This window comes from Hippopotamus amphibius, chromosome 3 (genome assembly GCF_030028045.1).
Source record: "Hippopotamus amphibius kiboko isolate mHipAmp2 chromosome 3, mHipAmp2.hap2, whole genome shotgun sequence".
In the NCBI taxonomy this organism is placed as follows: Eukaryota; Metazoa; Chordata; class Mammalia; order Artiodactyla; family Hippopotamidae; genus Hippopotamus; species Hippopotamus amphibius.
In genome coordinates, this window is record NC_080188.1 from 81,680,311 (window position 1) to 81,705,578 (window position 25,268).

At 41.6% G+C, this 25,268-nt stretch overlaps 1 protein-coding gene across 5 annotated transcripts in view; it reads right to left on the minus strand.

Moving 5' to 3' along the window:
* The window catches only part of SH3D19 (SH3 domain containing 19), a 159,266-nt gene that overhangs the window by 31,522 nt on the left and 102,476 nt on the right, over positions 1–25,268 (minus strand). For 4 of the 5 annotated variants that reach the window (XM_057726012.1, XM_057726009.1, XM_057726013.1 and 1 more), the window contains exons 3-7: positions 19,052–19,092; positions 13,452–13,494; positions 10,989–11,127; positions 10,704–10,860; positions 8,485–9,480 (exon numbers count right to left, since the gene is read on the minus strand). In XM_057726012.1, the coding sequence (XP_057581995.1) occupies positions 8,485–9,480; positions 10,704–10,860; positions 10,989–11,127; positions 13,452–13,494; positions 19,052–19,092 (1,376 nt within the window). Of the gene's footprint in view, positions 1–8,484; positions 9,481–10,703; positions 10,861–10,988; positions 11,128–13,451; positions 13,495–14,884; positions 14,926–19,051; positions 19,093–25,268 lie in introns of all 5 variants that reach the window. The other variant, XM_057726011.1, reaches the window with a different exon arrangement.

Here is a 25,268-nt window from a genome sequence, read left to right on the forward strand (position 1 = left end):
ACTAACATGAAAACGGAAAATGTCTTATCCTGGAAATACAATAAGACGTCTCCCGTTAAATGTTTAACTGGGGGGCAAGGATGTATGACTCAGCATTTCTCCAACCTAGCCCATTCATTGAAAGTGGACAGTGTGTGCTTAGGGAGGGTATTGTCAACAAAAGCATAGCCGCCAAACTTCTTTTTTTTTTTTTGGCCGTCCTGAACACGGCTTGTGGTATCTTAGTTCCCGACCAGGGATGCAACCCGGACCCTTGGCAGTGAAAGCGTGGAGCCCTAACCACTGGACCGTGAGGGAATTCCCCCACCAAACTTTTCTTTACTGAAAGAAATAGTCTTTTTTTTTTTTTTCTTTCATGTACATGGTCTTTTTAGTAGTTAGGGAAGATGACCATAAAATGTTTAAAAGGTGAAAAACCTAAAAATAAATAGATCAGCAAAAATAAAATCAAATGCCCTATAACGCACACTCTGTACAGCACACAGGGTCTCTCATGAGGCCGCTTTTGCCTTTATTCAACAAGAGGCAGAATGAATATACGCTGTATCCAGCACCTGTTCCCTGGATCTCGCCTGTGAGGAGATATTCCCTTGTAAACAATACGCTCCACGGCACCTATGAGGAACAGCACGCGCGTTCTGCCTGTTATGAGCCCCACAGTTCCATAAGCACCTTTCGCTGACCATCTCTTTTCAGGATACGTGAAGAGCTGAGCTAAAGATAAGTAGCCCTTTCAGCTCCCTGACACTTGAGCTCCCCTCTCATCCAGCTCTCAGGCAACCCCACTCTCAGACCTGCTACCAGAGCATCACCCACTCCCTAGTCACCTGCTCTCATGTGTCTGCCTACCACGTGTAGTAATGGTATGAGGTGGGAAGACAGGGCAGTAAACTACAATCCTATTTTAAGTTTATTATCCATCACCTAAGTAAGCCCCCCAGATGGCATGCTAAGTAAAATAACTATTATCAGGCTAGTTAGAAAAAAAAAAATTAGATGACCCCTCTATGGAAACCCATCTGTCAGCTCCTTAGTGAGGAGAGTCTTGCCTATGTCCAAAACCACAACTCATCGTCATCAAAACAGTATCAAACTTTCAAAAAATGCCCTTGTAATAATATCACTTTCTTCCATTGTAACCTATATTCCCAGAAAACAATCAAACAATGCTCCTTCTTTTAGGACTAACCAAATTCTTTAATTCCTTATTTTGTTATAGCATTATTTTTCATTTCAAAAGTAACATTTATTGTAAAAATGGGAAACATAAAGAAATACGTGATAGAAAATCTCCTGTAATCCCATCCCTCCAGTAATAATTATTATCTAAAATATGCGTATCTCAGGGAGATCAACTCGATGATGGGTGATGACTTAGAGGGCTGGGATAGGGAGGGTGGGAGGGGGTCGCGGGAGGGAGGGGATATGGGGCTATATGTATAAACACAGCTGATTCACTTTGTTGTACAGCAAAAACTGGCACAACAGTGTAAAGCAATTATATTCCAATGAAGAGCTTAGAAAAAAAAAAGAAAACACATGTATCTGTCTACAGACATTTTTTTCTATATCACGTGTTATTATGCAGGTATTCTGAAAGGCACAGACAGGATTATTTTATATCTCCTTCTTTGTAACTTACTCTTTCCCTTTTTTTCATTCAGTATTGACTGGGTGCCTGCTACACATCAAAGGCTATTCTAGGTGCCGGGAATACGTCAGTGAACAGAGCAAACAGCTCTGCCCTTGCGGTGCTTGCACTCCGGCAGGAGGCAGAGACAATAAACAACAAATATAATAGATAAGTGATTCCTGTGGGATATTAGCAGGTGAGATGTGCTCCTGAAAAAGGGAAACGTAGAGCAAGGGGGAGCTTCCGCTGTGGCCAGGAGGGAAGCAGGTTGCAGCTTGAAATGGGAGTGCAGGGCTCTGTGAGCCTGTTTCCAACAACTGGATTTTACATATTCGAACAAGTCTTCCAAGCTGAGTAATACACATCTGGTCTTTAGGAAACAGCAGTGCTGATGGATAAAAAGAGGTAGGTACGCCGGTATTAAAGCCCCTTACTGCAAGTATTACCTGAATCTAAACTCCCTGAATGTGTCATCTCTTCTGAGTGATGCTAGCTAAAACGAAAGAATCTGAAGACCCTGTGTAATCTTGGCATATATTTTATTCAAACACAGAAACATAATCTCCCTCCTTCCTGTTTATCTCTCTCTCCCCTGACGATACCTTTGCTCTGCCTCCTTGGTCCTCACTGGAAACCACCGACCTCCAAGGAGCGACCTTCCTTCACCCACTGCTGCAAAGACTCGACCATACCCCCTCCCCACAATGTGGTTGTAACAGCCCATCCTCTCAGGGCTCTGTTTCCTGCTGGGAAAAGGACCAAAATTCAAGAAAACGATTAAGGCTGATAGCTGTTCACTGTGCTCTTCTGCTCAAGTGGCATTTCTGCTTTTACAGCTGCTTGGGCCCCTATAATCTGTTGGTTATTAGGATAGGTTTTTTAGTTGGTGATTTTGGGTGGGTGGGTGGGTGGGTGTGGAGGGAGAAGAAAATCTTGAGTGTGGAATCACTTCGACTGTTTCCCAACTCATCTGTATTCTGGGCCAGGATACCACCTGCACTCGGTCTCGCTCACATTCCAGGAGTGAGAGCACGAACAAGGAGGGCAGAGGAGGAAACAGAAGCTACTCAGTGCCCTTGGAGGGCTGGGCACAGGGGCAACCCAAATGTGCTTGCTCTGGGAGGACCGGCCTCAGGGAGTCCCTCCCCGAATCCTGCAGATCTCAACTATCGCATTAAAGGGTCCAGTCATTTTTTAAAATCTGCTGGATTAAAGTTGAAGTTATTTAGCAAGATACAATTTTAAATACAAAGTACTCAAAGAGTCCTAGCTACCCAGTTTCTCTCTCTTTTTTGGCCTTTATTTTTATTATCATTAGCTGCTCTTTAATAATTGGCACTCAGATCACGTGTAATTATTCTACTATGTACGCCTCAAAAAAACAAGTCTCTCAACACAGTGAAGCAAGGAAGTCTTGATGTTCTAGCACTGCGGCTGTTTGGCAGGGGTGGGTCTGCTTAATGACCTCCCCCAGCTGTGCTCCCTGAGTCAGGGAGCTCGGCGTGTGCCTCTCTGTCTGCGCGCTGTCCTGGGCTGCCATCCAGGAGAGGCTCGCAGATAAGCTGGGAGGACAGACAGCATCACTTCAGTGAGAAGGTGGAGCCAGAGGCCTGTTTTTCATCTTGATGATAGTGTGCGAGCCTCTCTCCAGCCACACAGTATGTTTACTTTTCATGTCTTTTCATGAGGGGGTTATTTTCTTTTTCCCCCAATAGCAACATAAGTGAGCGACCTAGAAAGCAAGGATGGCACCTCACGTTTGGGAACTCCTGGCACTGTCAGGCAGGAACCTGGATCATGGGTACTGTTCAGATGTTTAAAGTTCATGGTCTTTAAGCCAGTAGTCCCACTTTTGGAAATTTATTTATAAAAGTACTTGTAAAAGTGAACATGTTTATGAGAGTGTTTACCGCAGCATTTTCTTGTAGTGGCAAAAAAAAAAAAAAATCCAAAAAATGAAAACAAAACAACCTGAATGTCCAACAACAGGGGAAACACTGACTCGACTCTGCTGGGCTCACACCGGGGAATATGAGGCAGGTATACAGAAACAAGGAATTAGACCTACTGACCTGGAGAGAAGTCCCGAAATCGCATTGCTAAATGAATAAAAGTAAGCTGCTGAATAATGGGTACAGTTAGATGAAAATTTCTGTAGAAAACAGGAAGAAGTACACATGTGTGTACATGTTTGGGAGCTTTGGTTTGGAAATGTCTGAAGGCACAGAAAGCTGTATACAGCACAGTCTGCCCTGGTTACTCTGGGGATCTGAATCAATTGGAGGGAGATTAATTTTTTTCCTTTACTAAATGTTTATATTGTTTGACTTGTTACAGCAAATGTATGTTACTTTGTAACTGAAAAAAATCAATAAAATAAATTCAATCACATGAAAAAAGTTACAAAATTAAGCTGAAATAACACCTCTGCCAAACAAACCAAAGCAAAAATCACTTAGAAATAAGAGGAAAAATATGAAAATACTTGTCCCTTTAGTTGCTTTTTCAAGACAATAATGGCTGTAAAATTTTCCGTAACGTAGCCAGAAAAATCAAAACTCTTTTTTTGGCTACTACTTCTCAGTGATTCTATTTAACAGGAAATAATGCAGATATGTATATTTGAGTCTGTGTAATTTAGACATATTTAGTTCATAATAATTAGCTTTTATTTGTAACCTTGAATAATATAATTGTTTAGAAAACTCATATTTTATTATTTCTAAAATCTGTACTCATCAGAGGCTGAGGATCAGTGCAGGAGGTAGCTCTTTCCCTGTGGCAAAGACAAGGGATATTTCTTCTAGTTGCTTTCATCCTAATTCTGCTTACGTTCATCTATTTGAAAACCAGCTTCCCCCATCCTCTCCAGTCCATGTAGTTCCCTCATCAGAGACCACTTTGGTTAGCATTTTTTACACATCTTCCAAAGACACAGCACATTTGCATGTAAGTATGTGTTTTAACGCCAACAGTAGCTAAAATACCATGAATACTATCTATACCTTGCATTTTTCACCTGATAATATCTTGGAGGTTGGTCCACAGTAGGGGATGATAGGGGGACTGCCTCTTTTGTACCTAGTGCATAATATTCCAGTGTGTGGACACACCAGAGTTTACTTAAGCAGTCCACTGAAGGTTACTTCCAACATTCCTTTTCTTTTTCTTTTGAACTTTTATTGAGATACAGTTAACATACAATAAACTGCATATATTTAGAGTGTACAATTTGGTATCCCAATCTCCCAATTCATTCCCCCACGCCTCCAACATTCCTTAATCTGGGCTCCAAGCTTAGGCCCTTGAAGCTCTGGAAATTGTACCTCCAGCTGTGCATACATGTGCAAGGGTTATTTTCAAGGGAGATGAAAATTCCTAGGCTGAGTTCTGTGATCCAGAAAGGGTTAAGAACCCCAGTGTCATAATTTTCTCTATCACAGACTGCTTGCTCTTGCTTCTATAGAAAAAACACAGCCATCTGCAAAAGCATCTCCTAATCAAATCTAAGGGAAGTCCACAGCACCTTTCCCTACTTTTATTTCCAGTGTTTACTCTGCCCTCCTTCCAGCCCCTCACACCAATGCCAATTATTACACAGCTGCTGCCAAACAAGCAGGCCCCTTTACACCTATATCCGCATGGTCTTCATCACCGGGTTGAGAAAAACATTGATGATAATGTAGTTTTCTGCCCATTACCTGTCTCTAATAATACGCTTGTCATCATAATTAGTTTCGCCATCCTTGGCTAGCTTTTCTGTCATGTCTTTCCCTCGAGTTCTGTTAATAGCAGAAATTGGCTGCTAAACTATTATTCTGGTCTGTGTAATGGGGCTGACAGCAGAAGCATTCTGCTTTTTTGACAACTGGGTATGATTTGTAAAGGTGTGAAGAGGAATTCTCAGCTCCATTACATTAACCTGGAAGGCATTCTACCCAAGAAATGAATCCAATATTAAATTGCCTGTTTTATGAGTTTCCCTTTAATAATGTTTCTAATCCTTACAATGTTTTCATAGCTTTGGTATTTTTCTGATCTCTATTTCCTGAGATTAATATGGCAACCTCATTTTGTGAAAACTACTTTATTGGATTTTCTTTATTTTTGAGGGAAAAGAAAAAGAAGGGAAGACATACTTGTGAGTTTCTCTCCTTCCTCCTGGGTTCCTCCCCCCGTTTCTGGCTGATGCCAGGACGATTAGGCAAGGTTTCACAGACAGACCGTAATCCTTTATTTACCAAGACAACACTATGATACACTGCCAAAAAGTCACACAGCCTTAAAGCATAGGCAACATGGTCAATAATATCGTAATAACTTTGTGTGATGGCAGATGGTGACTAGACTTACGGTAATCATTTTGAAATACCAAATCACAAGGCCGGGCACATGGAACTAACATAGTGTTGTAGGTCAATTATACTTCAATTAAAAAAATATGTAGTTCCTCTCACCCCCAAAGAGTCACAAAACCCCAGTCAGTAAACAAACAAAAATCCCTCTACGTCTTGGGGAATTCAGAGGTGATCTTAAAGGCCTCTGGAGGGCAATGAGCAAGGAAGCCACAATGTCCAATGTACACTCTAGAAAAACCCCTTAGGTAACCATAATATGCTGATGGGTTTGAGGCAGAAGCAGAGGCTCAATTAGGAGGCCACTGTAACAATCTGGGCCTAAAGATCAGAAAAGTGGGCCAGCAGCAGGAGGGATGGAAACAAGAGGAAGATTCAAGAACTATTCAGAAGGTAAAACCAGCAGGACTTGGCAACTAATTGGATGTGAAGGGCAAGAGACTACTTACTGAGCACATTCCATGTTTCAGACAACATATAGAGTTTTCCCGCACCATCATATTGAATACTTGCAATATCTCCACGAGGAGTATTATTATGTTTTACAGATGAGGAAACCGAGGCACTGCAGAGTTACGTAAACTGCCCAAGTCACATGGCAATTAAGTGGTAGACCCCAGCCTGCCTGACTCTAAGTCCAGACAACTAGCCACTGTGTGTGGCAGGTAGAAAGGCTCAAGGATGATAGATAGGATTCTTTAGGGAGGGCTGGTGTGTGACGGCGTCACTAGGACAGAGCAGAATACAGGAAGAGGAGCAGGTTTAAAAAGAAGACAGAGCGTTCAGTTCAGGATAACTCCACAGGTAAGAGCCATGGTTAAAGTCAGGTAGGGCAAGCAAATTACACCTTCTGCTAAAAGACTGTCTCGATAATTAAATGTTGTGCCATGAAGCAGTAGAAATCAAGAAACAGAAAAGGCTGAGTATGAAGCGTGACACTGTATCCATGTTGATGCAGACTGTTGACCTTCTTTTTTTGAAGATGACTGTAATTATCTGCTTGCTGACACAGGAGAAATTGTCAGCAATTACTAACCAAGTTGCCATTCACACAGAATCTCGCAGCTTCTACAATAGGTGGTATTACTTTGATGTGTACTCTTTCCACCCCTGAACAGCTTGCGGCTGTTGGGTCTACCCCTTCCTGTCCTACTCTGAACCCTGTTAACAACAAAAAGGTTTAAATAAGAAAACGGTATAACAAAAACTTGAAAAGTTTTTAATGTGTTGCCTGGTTTAAGGATTCGTGAAAATGTTGATTAGCAACATGACAGAGTGAAAGATAAACTCGACGTAGAATAAAAAGATGGAGTTTGAATCCTGCTCTGGAAAACCGAGTAAGTTACCCTTTGATCTCTCTCAGTCTCCTTTTCTTCATCTGCAAACTGAGGCCAACGATGCCTTGCAGAGGGTTACTGTGAGTATTAAATTAAATAATGTATGTCTGGGCATCTAGCAGAGGCTTTGGAACATGGAAGAAACTCAATATATCCTAATGTTTTTCTTCCCACTCCTTATGGACAAGAGGCTTGCAATAGCCAGTTCCAGTGTTGTATGCATGATACATATTTAATAAATACATAGTTGCTACCATTTAAAATATACCTGCGCTAAGCAGAATTTGGTTTTGAATCACAGAGCTTATATCATTTTGATGCATGTTAAACATTTAGAAGATGACAGCTAACCTTTTGAAAATACTATTAAGCTTCTATTTCATAAACTCTACCCAAATAAGTAAACAGCAGTAAAAGGAATCTCATCAATGACAAGTAGAGCAGCTTAGTTTGACAAATCAAAGATAAGCTTTACCGTCACACTCTCCATCTGAATAGTGCGAGGAAAGAAAACATCCTCTCTGCCTCGTGGGAAATTTAATTGTCCTGATCTTGGCAGGAAACTTACGACTGTTGTATTTTATTTACAGAACTTTGTGTTCCCAAGGGGAGGTGTTCTGTGAAGATTATGGAACGATATTTTGCAACATATGGCTGGGTTTACTGCTCCAGCCAGAGTCCTCCGCAGGGCTGGCCCCTCTCCCAGTACTCCTGCGGGGCTGGTGCCATTTGAGGAGCCCTCTTGGGGCGTGACTTCTCATCTCTGAGACGTTTCCCCTGCATCCTCCTAATGCTCAAATCTCCACCTGCCCGAGGAAGGAGCCAGCCTCTCACCCAGTTAAGCCCCTGGTCCCAGGCTGCTTATTCCTGGCTCCTATGAGAGTAATCAACACGTTTGTCTCCCTCTTTCTCCATCTCCATCTCCCCATCCCAGATTTTCCCTTTGCTCTCTGATTCCATCTCCCACCTGGCTCCTTGTTTCTTAATCTCACTGTAATTCTCGCTGTCTCTACACACACACACACACACACACACGCGGATGCACACACGCGCACATCCACACCTCAATAACTTCTGTGCCGGAAATGGAAACATCAAGGGCCATTCGAGATACCCTATGACGAGTTTAGATTCCCCTCCACTTCTGATTTTTACTCACCCAGAACTACCTCTGAATCAACAGAGTCTTCAACCAGCTTCCCCGACGGGGCGGGTAAAACATCATCATCAAAGCTGATGAGGTCGATGTCCCCAGGAGGCTTGCTCTGCAGAACCGGAACCGGGGGGCTGGCCGGGGGTCCTTCTCCCAGCGACCTGAACGCTTTGGCTTGAGATGCCACTGAGAGTCGGGGAGGCACAGTGACGGGTTTCAGCAAAGCCGCAGGGGAGGGGGGGGTTTCTGCGGAAACTGATTTCTTGGGCAGCAAAGGCCGAGGAGCAGGAGTCGGGGCTTTCTTCCCACTGTCGGGGCTCTCGGCCGCCGGCCCTCCCCCCAGGCTCTCAGGATTCGCGCTTCGTGTAAGGCCAGGGTTTGGTTTCTTTGGCAATTCGGGTTTGGTTACGGGGATGCTGCCTGCTTCTTGCCGTGGGGAGTGTGGGGCCAGGCCTTCCCTAGAGGCCCCCCGGAGTCTGTTTGCGGTCCAGGAGTCCCACTCTCCAGAGGCTCTGTTGGCCGCCGGTTTGGGAGCCACGGAGGGTTTCCCCGAGGAGACAGCAGGCCTCGGGGGGACTGTGCGGGGGGCAATTTCTGGCTTCTTGGGCAGTCCCAAGCTTTCTGTATTTGTCTGACCCTCCAGTGCTTTGATCCTGGAAACCACGGTGTTTGGGCTCCGTTCTGCGTTCATCACTGCCTGCCTGTCCGAGGGGCTGGTATCGTCCCACGGAGGCTGGGGCCGGCTCGGGGCTGCCTCCTCCGGTGCGGCCGCCGGGCTGCTTTTCTGGTGATTCTGCTCTTTAGTGTGAGGGTTTCTGGCCACGGGTCTGAGGTTGCTTTTTGATCTTGGTTTTGGCACTGGACATCTTGCAGCACTGGAGTTTTCTGGACAATTCTGTTCTTCAGAAATATCAAAGACTATTAAAGGGGCCTCGCTGGTCAGAGGATCGCTGGCTGAGGGTGCTCGGGGAGGCTGCAGAGGTTTCAGAGGCGCCTGCAGTGCTGACAAGACCAAAACGAACAGAAGCTGCAATGTTATAACTTAAAGGAGAAAAGATACACAGTTAAAAAATATACATGTAGAATATCAAGAGATTTTGGTTTCCTTCATTAGTAAAAAGTAGTTCTAAAATCAATGGGGGACTTCCCTTGCTGATGCAGTGGTTAAGAATCCGCCCGCTAATGCAGGGGACACAGGTTCCATCCCTGGTCCGGGAAGACCCCACATGCCGTGGAGCAACTAAGCCCCAAGCGCCACAACTACTGAGCCTCCGCTCTAGAGCCCACGAGTCACAACTGCTGAAGCCCACGCCTCTAGAGCCCATGCTCGGCACCAAGAGAAGCCACTGCCTGAGAAGACCATGCACCGCAATGAAGAGTAGCCCCCGCCTGCCGCAACTAGAGAAAGCCTGCGCGCAGCAACAAAGACCCAACGCAGCCAAAAATAAATAAATGAGTAAATAAATAAATAGATATTTACAAAAATAAAAATAAAAAAATAAAATCAATGGGGAGATGTTTACACTCAGCTCCCTGAAGGAGGGTTCTTCAAGTTACATTTATTCATATAAGAAATATTCATCACGTAATACTTAAGTATTAATTTATTTGGCCATGCTGAGCAGCATGCAGGATCTTGGTTCCCTGACCAGGGATCAAACCCGTGCTTCCACTGTAGTGGAACTGCAGAGTCTTAACCACTGGACTGCCAGGGAAGTCCCTGTGTAATATTCTAAAATATCATCATATTCTTGATTCTCAGTAGACTTCTCAATGAACCATTTCTCTCTTGTCAAAATTCCAAAAATTCTAGCTTTACTTTCCCAAAGTAACTTCCTCTCATCTGTTACCTTAATACAATGCTTCTTAAAAGTCTAACAGGACCACCACTGTCAGCATCCTGCCCAGTTTAAGTTGCTAAATATAACAGCTTTCTCAGTGGGAATAAAGGGCATTCGCAGTAATACCAACCATGAGTTAAAAGGATGATGCTTTTATGATGTGAACTAGGGTGAACCCAAGAGACTGGGGCAGCAGCTTGGGGGAACGATCTGTTATAATAATCACAGCAAACCCAAATAAAGCAAGCACACACTGATCACACTGACTGGGAGGCGAAACTCCATGCATTATGCACAAATTGCAAATTATTTTAAAGGCTGGAGCCTACTGATTCCTCCCCTAGAACGAGGTCAGAATGAGAGAAGACAAATGACTTGCATTACTTTGAGGCAGATGGCTGTCTATTTCTTCTGAACAGAAGTCCGTCTGAGTTGCCGAAGTAATAGTCTGCCTTGGAGTGGCAGCAGCATTATTGTTATTTGTAGTGTTAACTTGAACTTGGTTGATTTCTTTTATGACTTGTTCATAAGACGGTGGGAGCTGCAACAGGAAGAATGAAGATTTTAGACATCTATGGGCGAGAGCCAAGGCAGTCACTGTCTCACTGTTCTTATCTTTGAACTTCACTTAAAAATAAAATGCAATGAGATAATGCGATATTTACTCACCTCAGCAGGAACCAGCTCACGGGGCCTCCAAGGGCCTGCTGCAGAAGATGGGGAAAATGCCAGTCCTGGGGGTGGGGCTCCTGGAAACCACGAGGTCGGCCTCAGGGGCTCAGCTGCCACGATGGTGATCTCTGGGCGCCTAGCAGACAGAAGCTTCAGTGAGGTTTCACAGCTTGGGAACAAGCTATTGTCTATTTGCAAATGTTCAAAGGTTCATGAAAATAACTACCACCCCAGAAAGTGACATAAGAACTGCCACGGTCACAGAAATGATGTGTCTGGCCTGGGCTGTCTCTAACAGTACATCCAGGCAGGCTTCGAGGGAGCAGATGATAGCCATCCTCCACCATACTGGCCTCAGAGAGTTAGAGGTGTACCCTGAGCACACTTTACTCTGCCTTGGTTGGTTAGAATAAGGGCCAAGACCCGTACAACCTCTTCATCCCAGGGCTCTGCTATCCAGCCTATGGCACAAACATAGGTGTCTCCTAAGGTAGAAAAATGCACTGGGCGAATGGAAATGGTTAGTTTTCTGTTATCACAAAGTACATACTCTGAAATGATACTATGTAATTGGAAGCATAGCCTCTTCGCCCTCACTCCACCTCTCTCCCATTAGGGGTGATCTTTAAGTGTCTGGAATTTACACGCTCACTTCTAGACCCCGACACATGTCTGTGCTCCTGGTCAGTCTGTATATGTATCTGATGATCAATCTTCAGTGCTGAGAAGCCACAGTGATTTAGGTGTGGCTCCTTTCATCATATGCTTAACCTGATTCTATGGTCTCATGCTTAAATTTTACCTTCAACCTGATTTCCTAACAAATATCAATCGCGTGATTCTTAGCAAATCAATCAGCCTCTCTGAGCCTCACTTTTCTCATCTAACAAATAGGTATGATGATACCTGCTCTGCCTTTCTCTAGTAGTCTATGGAAAATAAAAATAAAAAGCACTGCCATTATAAAAACTGTACACGTACACATACGCTCATGCTAGCTTGGGAATCAGTAGAAACTGCCCATTGATTAAATTTGAATTGTATTACCTAAGAACCTCTACTTATAGCTTTTATTTATTTATTTTTATATTTAAAAAAGTTTTATTGAGATATGATTGACATACAATACACTGCATATATTTAAAGTGTACAATTTGATTTTTTTCCTTAAAAATTTAAATAAAAGAATTATTTATTAACACAAATAACTGAAATAACATATATTTTCAACATGAGAAAAATGATTAAACAAAGCATATGATCCCCTCACACACAAATATTATTTAAACACAAACAGTCATATATTAGAAGAAATTGCATTGACAAAGGGAAATATAATTATAAGATCTAATTATAGAGAAAAATGAGATTCTGAGATATACCTACAGAATCTAGTTACCTTTCTTCATAATCTGGAATACCATTTCAAGCTGTTAATTGATGCTGTCTTTATGCAGGAGAGTGAATAAGCTGTGTTTTATTCTTTATATTTTTATTAGTTTTCCAATATTTTCTGTAACAAGCATGTATTATACTCAGAGATAGAAAAATCGTTTCACAAATTGCATTTAGCCAGTCCCCTCTTGGACCTTATGCTAAGTGTGCCACAGTGAACTTTCACTTCCCCTTGCAGAATCCAAGTGAGTCATTCCAATTTTTATATAGCCTTTATCTAACTAGATAATGAGTTGTTAATTCATAAATGTTAACCACTATATACGCATTAACCCTTACGACAACCCTATGAGGTAAGTATGATTAACGCCATTTTAAAGGTGGGGATATAGAAGTTAAGAAAGGTTAAGGAGCTTGCCCAAGGTCACACGGTGAGCAAGAGAAGACAGCACTTGAACTTGCTTATGTTTGACTCTGAAGTCCTTGTTCTTCATTACTCTACACTATACTTAACGAAATTTGAAAGCAGGGACCATAACTCTATCTTTCTATTTATCCACCTGTCCACCCTTCCATCCATCCTACCATCTGTCTATTGGTCCTTCCTTCTATCTATCCAGTGACCTACTCCATTTTTATTCATTCAGCTATCCATCTAGCCTGCCTGACTCTTTCCCTTTCTTTTTTTTCCCTTTCTTTATCCTTCCTTTATTCAATTTTCTATCCTGTTATCAGTTCATTCATCCATGTGACATTTACTAAGTAGCTATGAGGCACAAAGCATTTTTTTGAAGTAGATACAACAACGCTTTCAATATAGCATTTGCTTAATAAACATTTTTAAATTGGCTTCAGTAAATAATTACTGTCAAAAGATTTTCAGGTTTGTACTGCTTCTTCTCTCAAGAGAAAGCTTCATCATTCACACTTACAGATTAATTCAGAAAACACATTGATGAGGCTGTGATACACTCCTTATGAGAAATATTTAACTTGCTAACTGATGACACACTTTTACTTCATAATTACCAGAATATATGTCCTTTATTATAAATATAACCATACCTCCTATCTCGATGGAGCTCACTCTGAATAGAACTCCGAGAAGCTATAAAAGAAAGAATACACTGATATAGTACAAAATTCGTACATTCAATAAAAGTTTAAATCTTTGTAGCATATACTATTGGAAAAAGTTAGCTTAGATTTGACATCAGATAGAATGTATGAATTTTAACAACCATAAGTAGAAAAGGAAATCAAAACAATCTTTTCATATGGCATAAAGTTAATTATAGTTATATATTTGAATTGTGGAAGAAAATATAGATTTCAAAAACTCCCCAAAGCACATTTTGTGATTCTGAAGAATAATTTGAAGAATGAACAGAGAAAAGAAGACAGCTATTGAATAGAAATTGCATGGTAAGAACATTATGATGACATGAAATAACAGCGGGCTGAAAAAATTTGAAATATCTATTCTAATCCACATGACTACATTTTTGTAATATTTGTTTGTAACTCAATTGTAAAGAGAGTGGAAGTGGTCAAATTTCCATCTATTTTCTAATTCTTCTGGAGTTTTACAAGCCTTAAGTTGTTTTATTACTTACATTGAGAGATAATAACAGATGCAAAAAGTGTTCAAATCACTTTTATAAATATGTTTATAGCAGATAGTATTATTGCACATGCAGCACTAATTTTTCCCTTAAACCTCAAACTGAAAACGCTAGATAGTTTAAATTTTTTCCAACTTTTATTTTGAAATTAAATTATGTCTTAATCAGATGATCTGGAAAATGTGTCACAAATGGGGTCACATATTACCCATATGTTTAACACAGACTAGTATTCCTATTTTATGGAGCACATTTAAAAGATACCTTTAAAAAAAACCTTCAAATACTATACTGTAAAAATTTGTGGACAAAGGGGAATTTGTTTCAGATATAAACTATTTCTACTTTCTTATGTCTCCAATACTTTACTTTTTCAATTCTTGTGATTTGAAAGGGTTGAAAGTATGAATCTTTTCTTTCTTCCTCCTGTTAACTTCTGGTTCTCTCTGAACAAGGAGACTGCCCAGGCTGGGAGGGCAGGGGTGTAGACAGGAGGTGGGGATAAAGTTTAGTCTGGGGTTGGAGCTGTGACAGCAGAACCTATGTGGGGTTAGCAAAACAAACCTAACGTCTGAAACCATAACCCTTGGATCTCGAGTTGTAGGATGTTCCATACTCATATTATCAACAGGTATGACCAACTGGTACATTTCTACCAAGAGTTCAACCAAGTTGATGTGCATTTTCTCTACTGGAATAAAAAAGGACAGAGAGGCCAAAGCTCTGCGTGGCAGGTCTGATTTGTAAGAATGGTTTCATTAAGTCAGAGGCTCACTGAGTGTGCTACAATCACATCACCACCATCACTAAAGCCAGAATCTGTAGACACAGCACTTTTAAAAGACATTATGCTATTTATCACCACAAACGTACCTCTTCCACGGGGCATTTTTGCTGTGTACTATTCATGAGTGCTAAGGGAGAAAAAGAAGGGGTTACAGAAGAGGAAAGGGAGAAAAAAGAGTGAACCCAGCTGCCTAAGCTCTAAAAGGAATTCAGCAGCAAAACTGTCTTGCTCTGCCACTGTTTCTCCCCACTCTGCACTTTGATGGAAAGGAAAAGTTTATTGAACCACAGTTTCAGAGAGTAAAGAAATATGCTGCAGGCAAAGATATGTCTGTACAGACCAGGATATCCACACACATAACAACAGTTAAAAAAAAAAATCTTCCTACAGTTTTTAGTAACAGCGCAAAAAAAAATCTAAAAATCATTTGCAAAATCAATTTGCTACTTCAACAGGGCTCAATTTTAGAGTATGAATACTACTGAAAAGGTAATTCAGTAGTCAATTTACAGCTTTCAGATCAGCAGCCTTCCACCCGATTCTGCCCCCCTGGTTAGCAGAGGGGTATTCCCGCTGCATATAGCAGGGTGAGGGGAGAGACGGTCTCCCAACCTTACTTACAGACCTCCTCCACATCCCGGGAGAATCACTGCTCTCCCCTCTCCTGCTTGATTTTTTTTTCTCACATTCATTCATCTTTGAAATCTCTTTTCTCTCTTGATCTTTACAGACAGGCACTTTTTGTCAGTGTCGAACAAGTTCCGTAGCTAGACACACTTTAGATTTCCATGGCAGGTTTTCAAGTAATGTCTCACATTCCTCCTGCTAATTTCTCAACTATCTGCTTAATCTCATTCTCACTTTCCCAGATTAAACAGATTTGGTGCGGTTGTTGCCGGGAGATTCAAATTTGCCACCCGGGCCCATACAGAGCAACACGTTCCTTTTAACCCCTGCCGCAAGCTGCCAGCCTTCCATGCATTTAGATTAAGGCCACAGAATAAAGGCAGGATTTTCGGCAAAAGTTATATCAGAATTATTTTCAGACTTTTCTAGTTCATATGGCTAAATTCTAAGTACAAAGCAAATTCATACTCAGTGGTTTATAAACGACTGAGATCTGGATTTGCATTATTAGCATTAATAAAGAATTCTCCTAAGCTTCCACAGGATCATAAGCCTGGAGAGACCCTTAATGATCATCCTACTCCAGCCTTAACAGATGAGGAGACTGAGATCGGGGAAGGGCTGAGAGCAGTTTGCTTCTTGAAGCAGTTAAACCCTTTGTGGAACCAGGAGAGCTGGATGCTAAACTCTAAATAATTCAAAATGATCAATTAAATGACAGTCAGAAGAGATAAACACCCAGAAGGATTGTTATATTACAAGCATCCTTGCTATAGTGCTACCTTACCAATGAAAACCACAATAATAAAAATAACTCACTAACTGCATTTGCTTGGGACAGAGTATAAACTAGAGGCATTTGACCTGATAACAGGGGCATACGTGGAGTGGAAAGCTCAAAATGGCCTTGGAGTCAGGAAGTCTAGGTTCACATCTCAGATCTGCCTTGTGAGCCCATTTAATCTCCGAGACTCAGTGTCCCTACCACCTACAAGATGGGGTTAACACTTACCACGCACAGCATTATTTTATAATGTAAGTGAACATTTCCTGACTCACAGTAAGCAATGAACATTAGCGAAGTCTGTGAATTTCAAAGAATAATTTTCTCTTAAAAAGTTAATGAAAGGAAAAGCATGAACGTCCAGATATATCCACTTAGAACACTTTCAAGATCTTTGCCCAAAACATTTAGGGCTCAGAATAATGAACACAAAAAGAAGGATTTCAAGGCTTGACTGGATCCAGAATCATTAAGAAAGAATTTAAAATACAATCGGTTAAGGAATATTGCTTTAAAAATGTGATAAAGGCTTTCTCCTTGCCCAAGAGACATGACTGAGTCTGGGATAGGAAAGCAAACATTTTCACGGGTTGGGTAAGGCAAAATTTGCTTACAACGTTTGCTTATAGAATGGGCAGAAAGGGAGACTGGAGAGGGGATGACAAAAACTCTTCCCTCCGTATTTACCTGGCAGCACCTGAGGCTCTGTTTGGCCTTCTTGCCTAAACATCAGGAATAAATACATCCAACATGTATTTCTTTAGTGTATACAAAGTGAGTATACACTATATATATATAAGAATTATACATATATAATTATTATTAATTTTTAAAGACACCTCCAAGCCGGTGTCTTCCCTGTTTCCTCTCCTCCCTCCCTCCTCGCTCCTAGGGCCCTGCTTCACCACTTCCTCTCCTCTCCTGCTCCAGTCTGGTCTCCCCACTGCTTCCTGCCCCCACGGCCTACGAACATCTCCAGGCTTCCTCATCCTAAACAGTCAATAAACGCGCCCAGGTCTCCTCTCCGCTTGACCCACCGCCCTCCTTCTCCTGCTTTCCACCACATTTCGTGAAAGAGCAGCCTGCCCAGCTGCCCCAGCTTCACGTGCTGCAGTCATTGTGGAAATGAAGCATGGCTTCCAGCTTCAATGTTCTCCTGAACCTGCCCGCTCCAAGGTCACCGCTGAGCTCCTGAGCGCCACACGCAGAGACCTAGTCTCCGCTCCTGCCACCCCACCTGCAGCAGCATTAAGAGCTACGCGTGGTTCACGCATCCTTTTGGTAAACCTCTCCCCCCTGGACCTCTAACACACAGCTGTCTCCTAGTTTTCCTATTACTGGGATCATCCTTTTTCAGCCTTTTTTGGCCCACTCCTCCTTAGCTGCCTCTCCTAAGCCTTGCAGGGCACCAAGCCCTCTGGGTAAGCAAGAGCCCTGCTGGAGGATCTACGGGAAATCAGGAACGGATTACAATCCCCAACAAATCCCCTCTGAAATCCAAGCAGGAGGAAAGGTAAGAAGCCAGAGAACAAAGGCAGGAGCCCGCAGGCAGACAGGACTCTCTGGCCCTATGGAAACTTAAAGGCACGGCCTGATCTCAGATACCAAGGCTTCCCAAGATTCTGTCTTTTGTCACCTTCTCTGTTCTCTTATTTTTTGTTTTGTTTTGTTTTCACCTTCTCTGTTCTCAACATTATCTCCTTAAATACTGAGCTACTCCCAGAGTCTTGCCTATAACCGTAATTACCCCAAATTATATCTTCAGCAAGAAATTCTTGTCTAAATTCCAAATGCTACTTTTCTTTTAAAATTCCCTTCCTGCCCCATCTCCCCTTCTTTCCCCAAGGGCTCTAAGGCATATAAAGTTATCATGATCCTGCCCATCTCCTCTTCTTTCCCCAAGGGCTCTAAGGCATAAAAAGTTATCATGAATTTTTCATTTTCACATGTGAATTCCCATCAATATCCACTGTGGCATTCCCACACCTTTATAATTCACCTCCACCAACACAAAATTAAATGTGGGGAAGCGTGGAATTTCTGTGTCGCCGCCTGACAAATCTTTCACTGCGATGGCTCAGATCCATGCTTTTCACACCTGTGGATATCCTACATTCATATTAAATATTATAAATTATGTTTCCAAAAATGGGATACATTCTTCACAGGGTGGTGACCACAGCTCAAATAATGCAAAGAACATTTAATATCCCTTTCTTATCTCTTATTTTTTTAATAACAGGTAATCCATGTGCTATTTGGAAAAGGGACATTTGCAGAGCCTTTTATTAAAAGTATGTTGCACTCCTGTACCGAGAGCACATTTTAAAGCTTTAACAGGAAGTAAAGTCAGAAAGTATGAACGCACCATTTTAGAGAGAATTCTGCTGTGGCACTTCTAGCATGTATGTGGAAGTATGAGCTGATCTCCATGAGCATTTATAGAGTTAAATAAAAATACTGTGGAAGTAAATCAGTGAAAAAGGACAGGATTTGACATTTTTGAAACCCATCAGATGCCTCTACCTATAGAAAATGCTTACATACAATTTATGTTAGATCATTAAAACTGACTAGATGATAGTTTGGGGTTTTTTTTTTAAACAACTTAGTTCTCTAAGAGAACAATATTGTTCTGAGGAACTGGCCTATCAATAAATGAAAGTTGAAAATAACGTTGACAACCTAGCTGCTTGTCTGAAATGGTTTATTACTCGTTAGGAGAAGCTACTCTTGTTAGATTCTTTGTAAGAGTCATCAAATACAGTCACTTGCTGGAAATCTAAATCATCATTTTAAATTATTGCAGAGGAAAATACAGAGCAGGAAAAAACAAACTTACATCTTTTGATTGCTGCTCTAATGGATGACAAGGGTCCTTGGCTAGAAAAAGAAAGAAATGTTATTACACAGTCATTAACCCTTTTAAAGAAGAATCACTTATAATGCCAGGTCATTTCTGGGACTCAAATGGCTCTAAGCAGCAAGTTTGATACCTTAGCTACTGGTTTCTCCTATTTACAAAACACAAATTAAAAAACTTTAAAAATTGCCTTTGAGGGACTTTCCTGCAGGCCCAGCAGTTAAGAATCTGTGCTTCCACTGCAGGGGGCATGGGTTCGATCCCTGGTAAGGGAACTAAGATCCCACATGCTGTGCGGTATGGCCAAGAAAAAAAAATATTGCCTTTGCTATTTAAGATGCTTTATGGGAATTGAGGCTGGTGAGGTGTCTACAGTGTAAATAAAATTTTGCCTTAAAATTGCTTCCACCGCTATCTACATATTGAGACTTCTAGTGAAATTCTGGATACCCCTTGAAGTCAAGTAGCAATTACATGGTACCCCAAAGAATTTTGACCCCCATATCTCTTTTGTGTTTGACGTCGGAATTCCTGTCTTCTCATATCAGATCAAAATAGATCATTTTTATAGTCAATTTGACCTAAGGACCAACAGCATTTCTTCCTAAGATTAGAATTAAAAATATCACGACTCAAAAGTAAAGGCCTTCTGCTTGCTTTGAGTTTTGTTGAATAGCTGGTTGGTGCTGGTTGCCCCTGACAATGTGACCTTGGGCGGGTCACAGAGGCCTTCTGAGCCTCAGCTCACTCACTGGCCAAAACCCTCCAGCTGCAAAGGTTAATGCACTAGTTTGTAAGCTTGCTCATTTGTTTCTTGTCTTTATTCAAACCAGCTGGGTTAACTGTCTTCGGAATCATTTAGAAAAAATATACAACCATGAAATTTTAATGATGCGATTTAGGAAAAAAAAAACTTGTTTATAAAATTGTTTCAGAATGCTTTTTTAAAAATTTATACTTATTTCTGAACTTGTGCTCTTTTAAAGTTTATGCTTGTGGTAACCTGTAGAAATCCTCTTGGTGTTTCTTAGGTAGATAAGAGAACACTTCAGGAAGATACAATGATTTATTAGTTCATTTTATGGGAGGGATACTTTAAGAAATGCTATTCTCCCAGAGAAGGAAAAAAAAAAAAGCTCCTGGAGATCTCCAATATCATGAAGCTAGGACCTTAATATAAAAATATAAGTATTTTCAGCAATACAAATTTTTTTTTAAAAAAAGATTCTTGAAGACTTTCTGTAAACAACTCCTTGAAAAATAATTAGTATAAGGTAATATAGAAGAGGTAATAGCACTAAAATGCAAGTAGGTTAACTGAAGTTTTCAGAAGAAAGTTCTTGGTGCAAAAGTGGAGAGACTGCATGTTAATATTATGTTGACTCAGGTACAGTAATTAAAAGGATTAGAATCAACAATTCTCAAGACATGCAGCATCGTGTTTAGGCTAGATCTAAAAACCAACCAAACCAACCAACCAACCAACCAACCAACCAACCAATATCTTATGTCTAAAACAGCATTTTCCAAACTCCACAATTTAAAGTTCTCCTTTAGAGGTTGACTGGTTTTGTAGAAGGGAGAATGAAAAAGAAGGCATGTGGTCAAATACGTCTGTGGGAAGCTGTTTCGGGAGATGCTGGAGTAGCCTCCAGGCTGTGCGGTGCATACAATTTCTGTATGTCAAATGTAGCTGTAGATGCAAAATCTGTGTTTTGAAGATGCCTCTTTATCTCCATCTTTCTGCAGAGCCCAGCCTGCAGGTGAAGGTATCACTCCATAGTCTTAGGAGAAGACCTCATGGGAATCCTCCCACAGCACGAGCTAAGGCTCAGGTCCCAGCTGTGAACATCCCAGCAGGATGGCCACCATGGGACAGCAGATGTGGCCACGTGACCCCTGACCAGAGGAGGGGACAGCAGAGCCTGTTCTGGATCCAACCGCCCATATTCACTTTCAGCACCTCTGCCTGCCAGCTGGTGTGACTTTGTGCAAATTAAATTCCTTAGCTTCTCCAAGGCCCCCTGTTTCCTCACGTTCAGAAGCAAAGGTAACTCAATTCCCTCTTGAGGTCATCGTGAAGAGTAAGAGAGAGAACCCTTTAAAGCATCTGACACAGTGCCTGGAACCGAGTGCGTGTTCAGTGAACACAAGCCGCTGTGAGCACGATTCATGTTTGTTCATAATCTTTAGGGCCATCACAAAACATCTGACAACACACACAACCCTTGACAGGCTCTTACTTTGGGGTCTGACAGCCTACAGATAGTAGGCCTAACAGTTTATGTTTTTAAGAGATTTTTTTCCTCGAGGTTTACTTTGCTCTCCTCTGGTTTCGCAGGACTGCAAAAGCGCATCTTCACTCTATTCTAATTTTATAAGCCTATGTCCGGGCCCCTGGCAGGGCTGACCCAGATCTTTTGCCTTCTGCTCTTCAAGCACTGCTGCCCAATGAACAGGAGCCCTTGTTCTCCGTGCGGCAGATAAACCCAGTCTAGCATATGAGACTCATAGAACCTTCCAGGAGGGAAATAAAGGGTTGGGGAAATGGCTTTTGGATCCTGAGGAGGAGAACTAAAAGTTGGGGTCAAGACAGAATTGTCTCAGGTCTGACTGCTGATGGTGATGGGTCTTTCCCTAGGACTCTGGGGTCCCCAGCTATTCAGGGTCCCCTTCTCTCCTTTCTTCCCACCTTCCCCCAACAGCTCTGCTCAGGCTGTGCTGTGGGATTACTCTCTCCCACTGCTTTTGCACAGAATCCTGCTTCATTGTTAAGAAAGTGTCTTTAAGAAAGAAAATTGCATTTTTAAAAAGTTTCTCAACATGATGAAACGAGGTTTCAGCGATGGAGATGATGAGAACAGCTCATTAGTAAGCATGCCTGACACACGATCCATTTTCAAAATGAGGAAGAAACTGAGGCTTAGAGTTTAGGGCTGCAGTCACAGCTGGAAGTGGCAGAGCTAGATGTAAATTCACTACTGCCTGATTATAGACCAAAAGTCTATAATTCAGGCTTGGGTAGATGGGTAAAAATTTCTGGATGTTCCATAAAGTTTAATATGTAGGCAAACCACCCCTAGGCACAAAACTGGCCCCCCAAATTTCACATTGGAGTTTCATCCAGACTCTGCAGATGCAGGAAAGAACAAAATAAAAATTGCGAGGTATGACACTGTAACGTTGTCAAACAACAAACACAATGGTCATTCTTAGTCTCATCTAAGAAAATCCAACCTCTTTTTATTTTGGATCATGTTTTGTTTATCATAATAAAACAGATTAAAAAATACTTACACAACTTTCAAAGCAACACCTTGTTCCCAAGTCTAAATTCATTCCCCACCCTCTCTCTCTGGTAAGGAAAAAACTGCACAAATCCAGGGGTTGCCGGATTTGGTTTGTTTGGTGAACAAATCAGAACTATGCCTGCAAGTGCCCATCGTCATCATCATATACGTTTTTGGAGTTCCTTCTAACGGGCAGAGGCAACAGAGTAGATTTTTTAAAATGCATTCTCTATAAAAATCCTCAATAAGGGCCATGGGCATATCATTTCAGTACCACTCCATAAAGCCAATAGTTCCTTGTTAAGCTAACATGATCTAGAGGTGCAGCCCTCTAGTCAAGCTGATAAAGCTGCCAGTGAATTTAAACTTTATCCCCTTGCAGCATCTTCTCCAAAGGCTCTCCACATTTGATTCCGCTGAGGAACAACGGATTCACCTCCACCTCCCAGCAGAAAGGTTTAACCAGATCGGTGCGATCTTTGCAGGCTGGAAGAGGTATTCTGTCTCATCCTTTCTCTCTTACATCCAACACATAGTACATGTATATGTACCAGAAACCAGAAATGCCTTGAAAGCACGGACTCTGACCTTGGGAGAAAGACACATACCACAACTGCTTTTCTATGAACAGGGTACAGGGGTAGGCATGAGGTGTTATGCATGCAGAGAAGGTACACATCACTTGATCTCGGGGTCTGAGGAAAGGCTTCTAACGTATGACATGTGTCTCGACTGAGACCTGAAGAATGTGTAGGAGGGAAGGTTCTGATGAGAGCGTGTCAGGTGGCATGTGCCAATGATCAGGAGTGAAGAGAGGTGAGCATGGTTTGAACCTCACATATGAAGAAGCCACGGTCAGAGAGAAGAAGGGATTGGAGCCCAAACGCCACGCCAGAGGATGTGGGAACATGCTGTAGAGGGCTGTGTTGATGTCAGCAGTGACCACCGAGGTCAAACACTAAAAATCCATGGGTCAGGGATGTGACAGCAAAGTGTTTCAAAAGCAAGTAGGCATCTGTCTCCTTAGAGCAAGCGCTGCTGACTGCAGCTGCTCTGTGTACACCTGCCATGATGTTTATGGCATGCCTGACTTTTTGAGAGGCCTTACGAGTAACACCTGGAGGGCTGGTATTGTATGTCTTGAATTGTGGGGAGAGTCACATTTTTAGGAACTAAATATATGGATGAGAGGATTGACACACTAATATTTTAAAAGATAAATCATGAGTAGATGTAGGAAAAAGAAGATAAAGGTGAGAAAGAGGGGGCTTCTGGAAGTGCCAGAAAGGCACTGGAGACATCTCAGGTGTCTGATTCAAAAAAGCGTGTCTTCATGCTAAGTACTTGGCATTTTGTCACAAACTGGGGACACCAGTGTTGGTAATAACCTCTTCTCTCAAGAAGTATGCAGTCTTATCGACAAGATAAACAGGTAAAAGATATAAACAGAATATGGAAAAAAATGTTACACAAGGTATTCTGGGAGCTCAGTAGAGGGTGTCTAAACTTAGCCCTGGGAGATGTGAGGAAAACACAGAGCTGACGCTTGAATAGAACTAGTACAGATTTTCTCCCCTCTCGTCCTATGGACATTTTTGTTAAGGGGGTAGGGGTGGGGCTTGTCGTTTGTGTTATAGGAGGATTAGCAGCATCTCTGGCCCATACTAGATGCCAAAAGCACACTCCCTCTACCCCTATACAGTTGTGACACCCCAAAATGTCTCTAGACATTGCCAAATGTCCCATGGGGGAAAATCGCCTTCAGTTGAACCACTAAGCCAACGGCAACGAAACAGAGTAACAGTATTTATACGGGTGCGAAAGAAGTTGGCTTTGCCACTTCTGGTTGCCAAGTTGCTGGCGGCAGCCGTGGGAGCCAGTGGGTTGGGGGTAGAGGGCTTGATGTGAGGGAACAGGACAAAGGCAGTGATGAGAAGAGAGGAAAGAAGTAAAAGAGATTTCTAGCACCAAGAACAGTTTTAGAAAAGTGGTACTATGGCTGTAACAGGTGAAAAAATTAGTCTTTCTAAGAAGGAACATAAGACATCCATCATTCTATGAAAATAACCTTTTGAAGTCAGGTGTTTATAAACCAAGGATTACGTGCACTGCTTTTTTATGATACTAATTTCAGGACTACAATAAACCTTGACTTGCTGCACTGCAGAAAAAAATGCATTACATATACAGTACTTTAATAAACAACCAGAGCCTTGGGCCAAGCCTGATTTGCTTCTCAAAACAGAAAGCAGTAGTGTTATAAAATAACAAAAATGCCTGTGCTTTCAACTTTTGTGTGCATCAAACTTTTACCATCCTATACTGCCTGCTAGATTAAGACAATATCATGTAATGGGAGAAGAAAGTACGAGTTAGTAAATAATATTTTACCACTGAGACAAATATAAAGCTATGATGCTATTCTAAAAGTGTCTAAGTCAATATCATCATCACAATATGTAGAGTCAGATCTGATAAACTGTGGGGAATGGAAAAAACATAACAATAAGTGTAGTTACCTGAAGCTAATGAAAACAAAACTCTGATTAAGCTTCCACAAAGTTTGGGTGTGGCAAGGGTAGTGAATTCCTTCCTCAGAATTAGAAAATAAAGAGTAGTAAAGAAAAAATAATTGAGATCCAGATAGAATCGCTTTTGCTAAAGTTAAAAACTATAACAAAACTACAAAATTTTACTTCTGTTAATACTCTGAAAGCTTTATGCAAAAAGTTATATATATGAGTCCTGGGTTCACTAACTTTTTCATCACGTTGAGAGCTCAACTATAATCACTGAGATCTATAATATAACATCAAGTTACATCAGGTATTTTTCTATTTAATCTTTTTCAAAGACAAGAAAATCATATGTGCAACCTTTATTTACACATTTGGTTTCAGGACAGA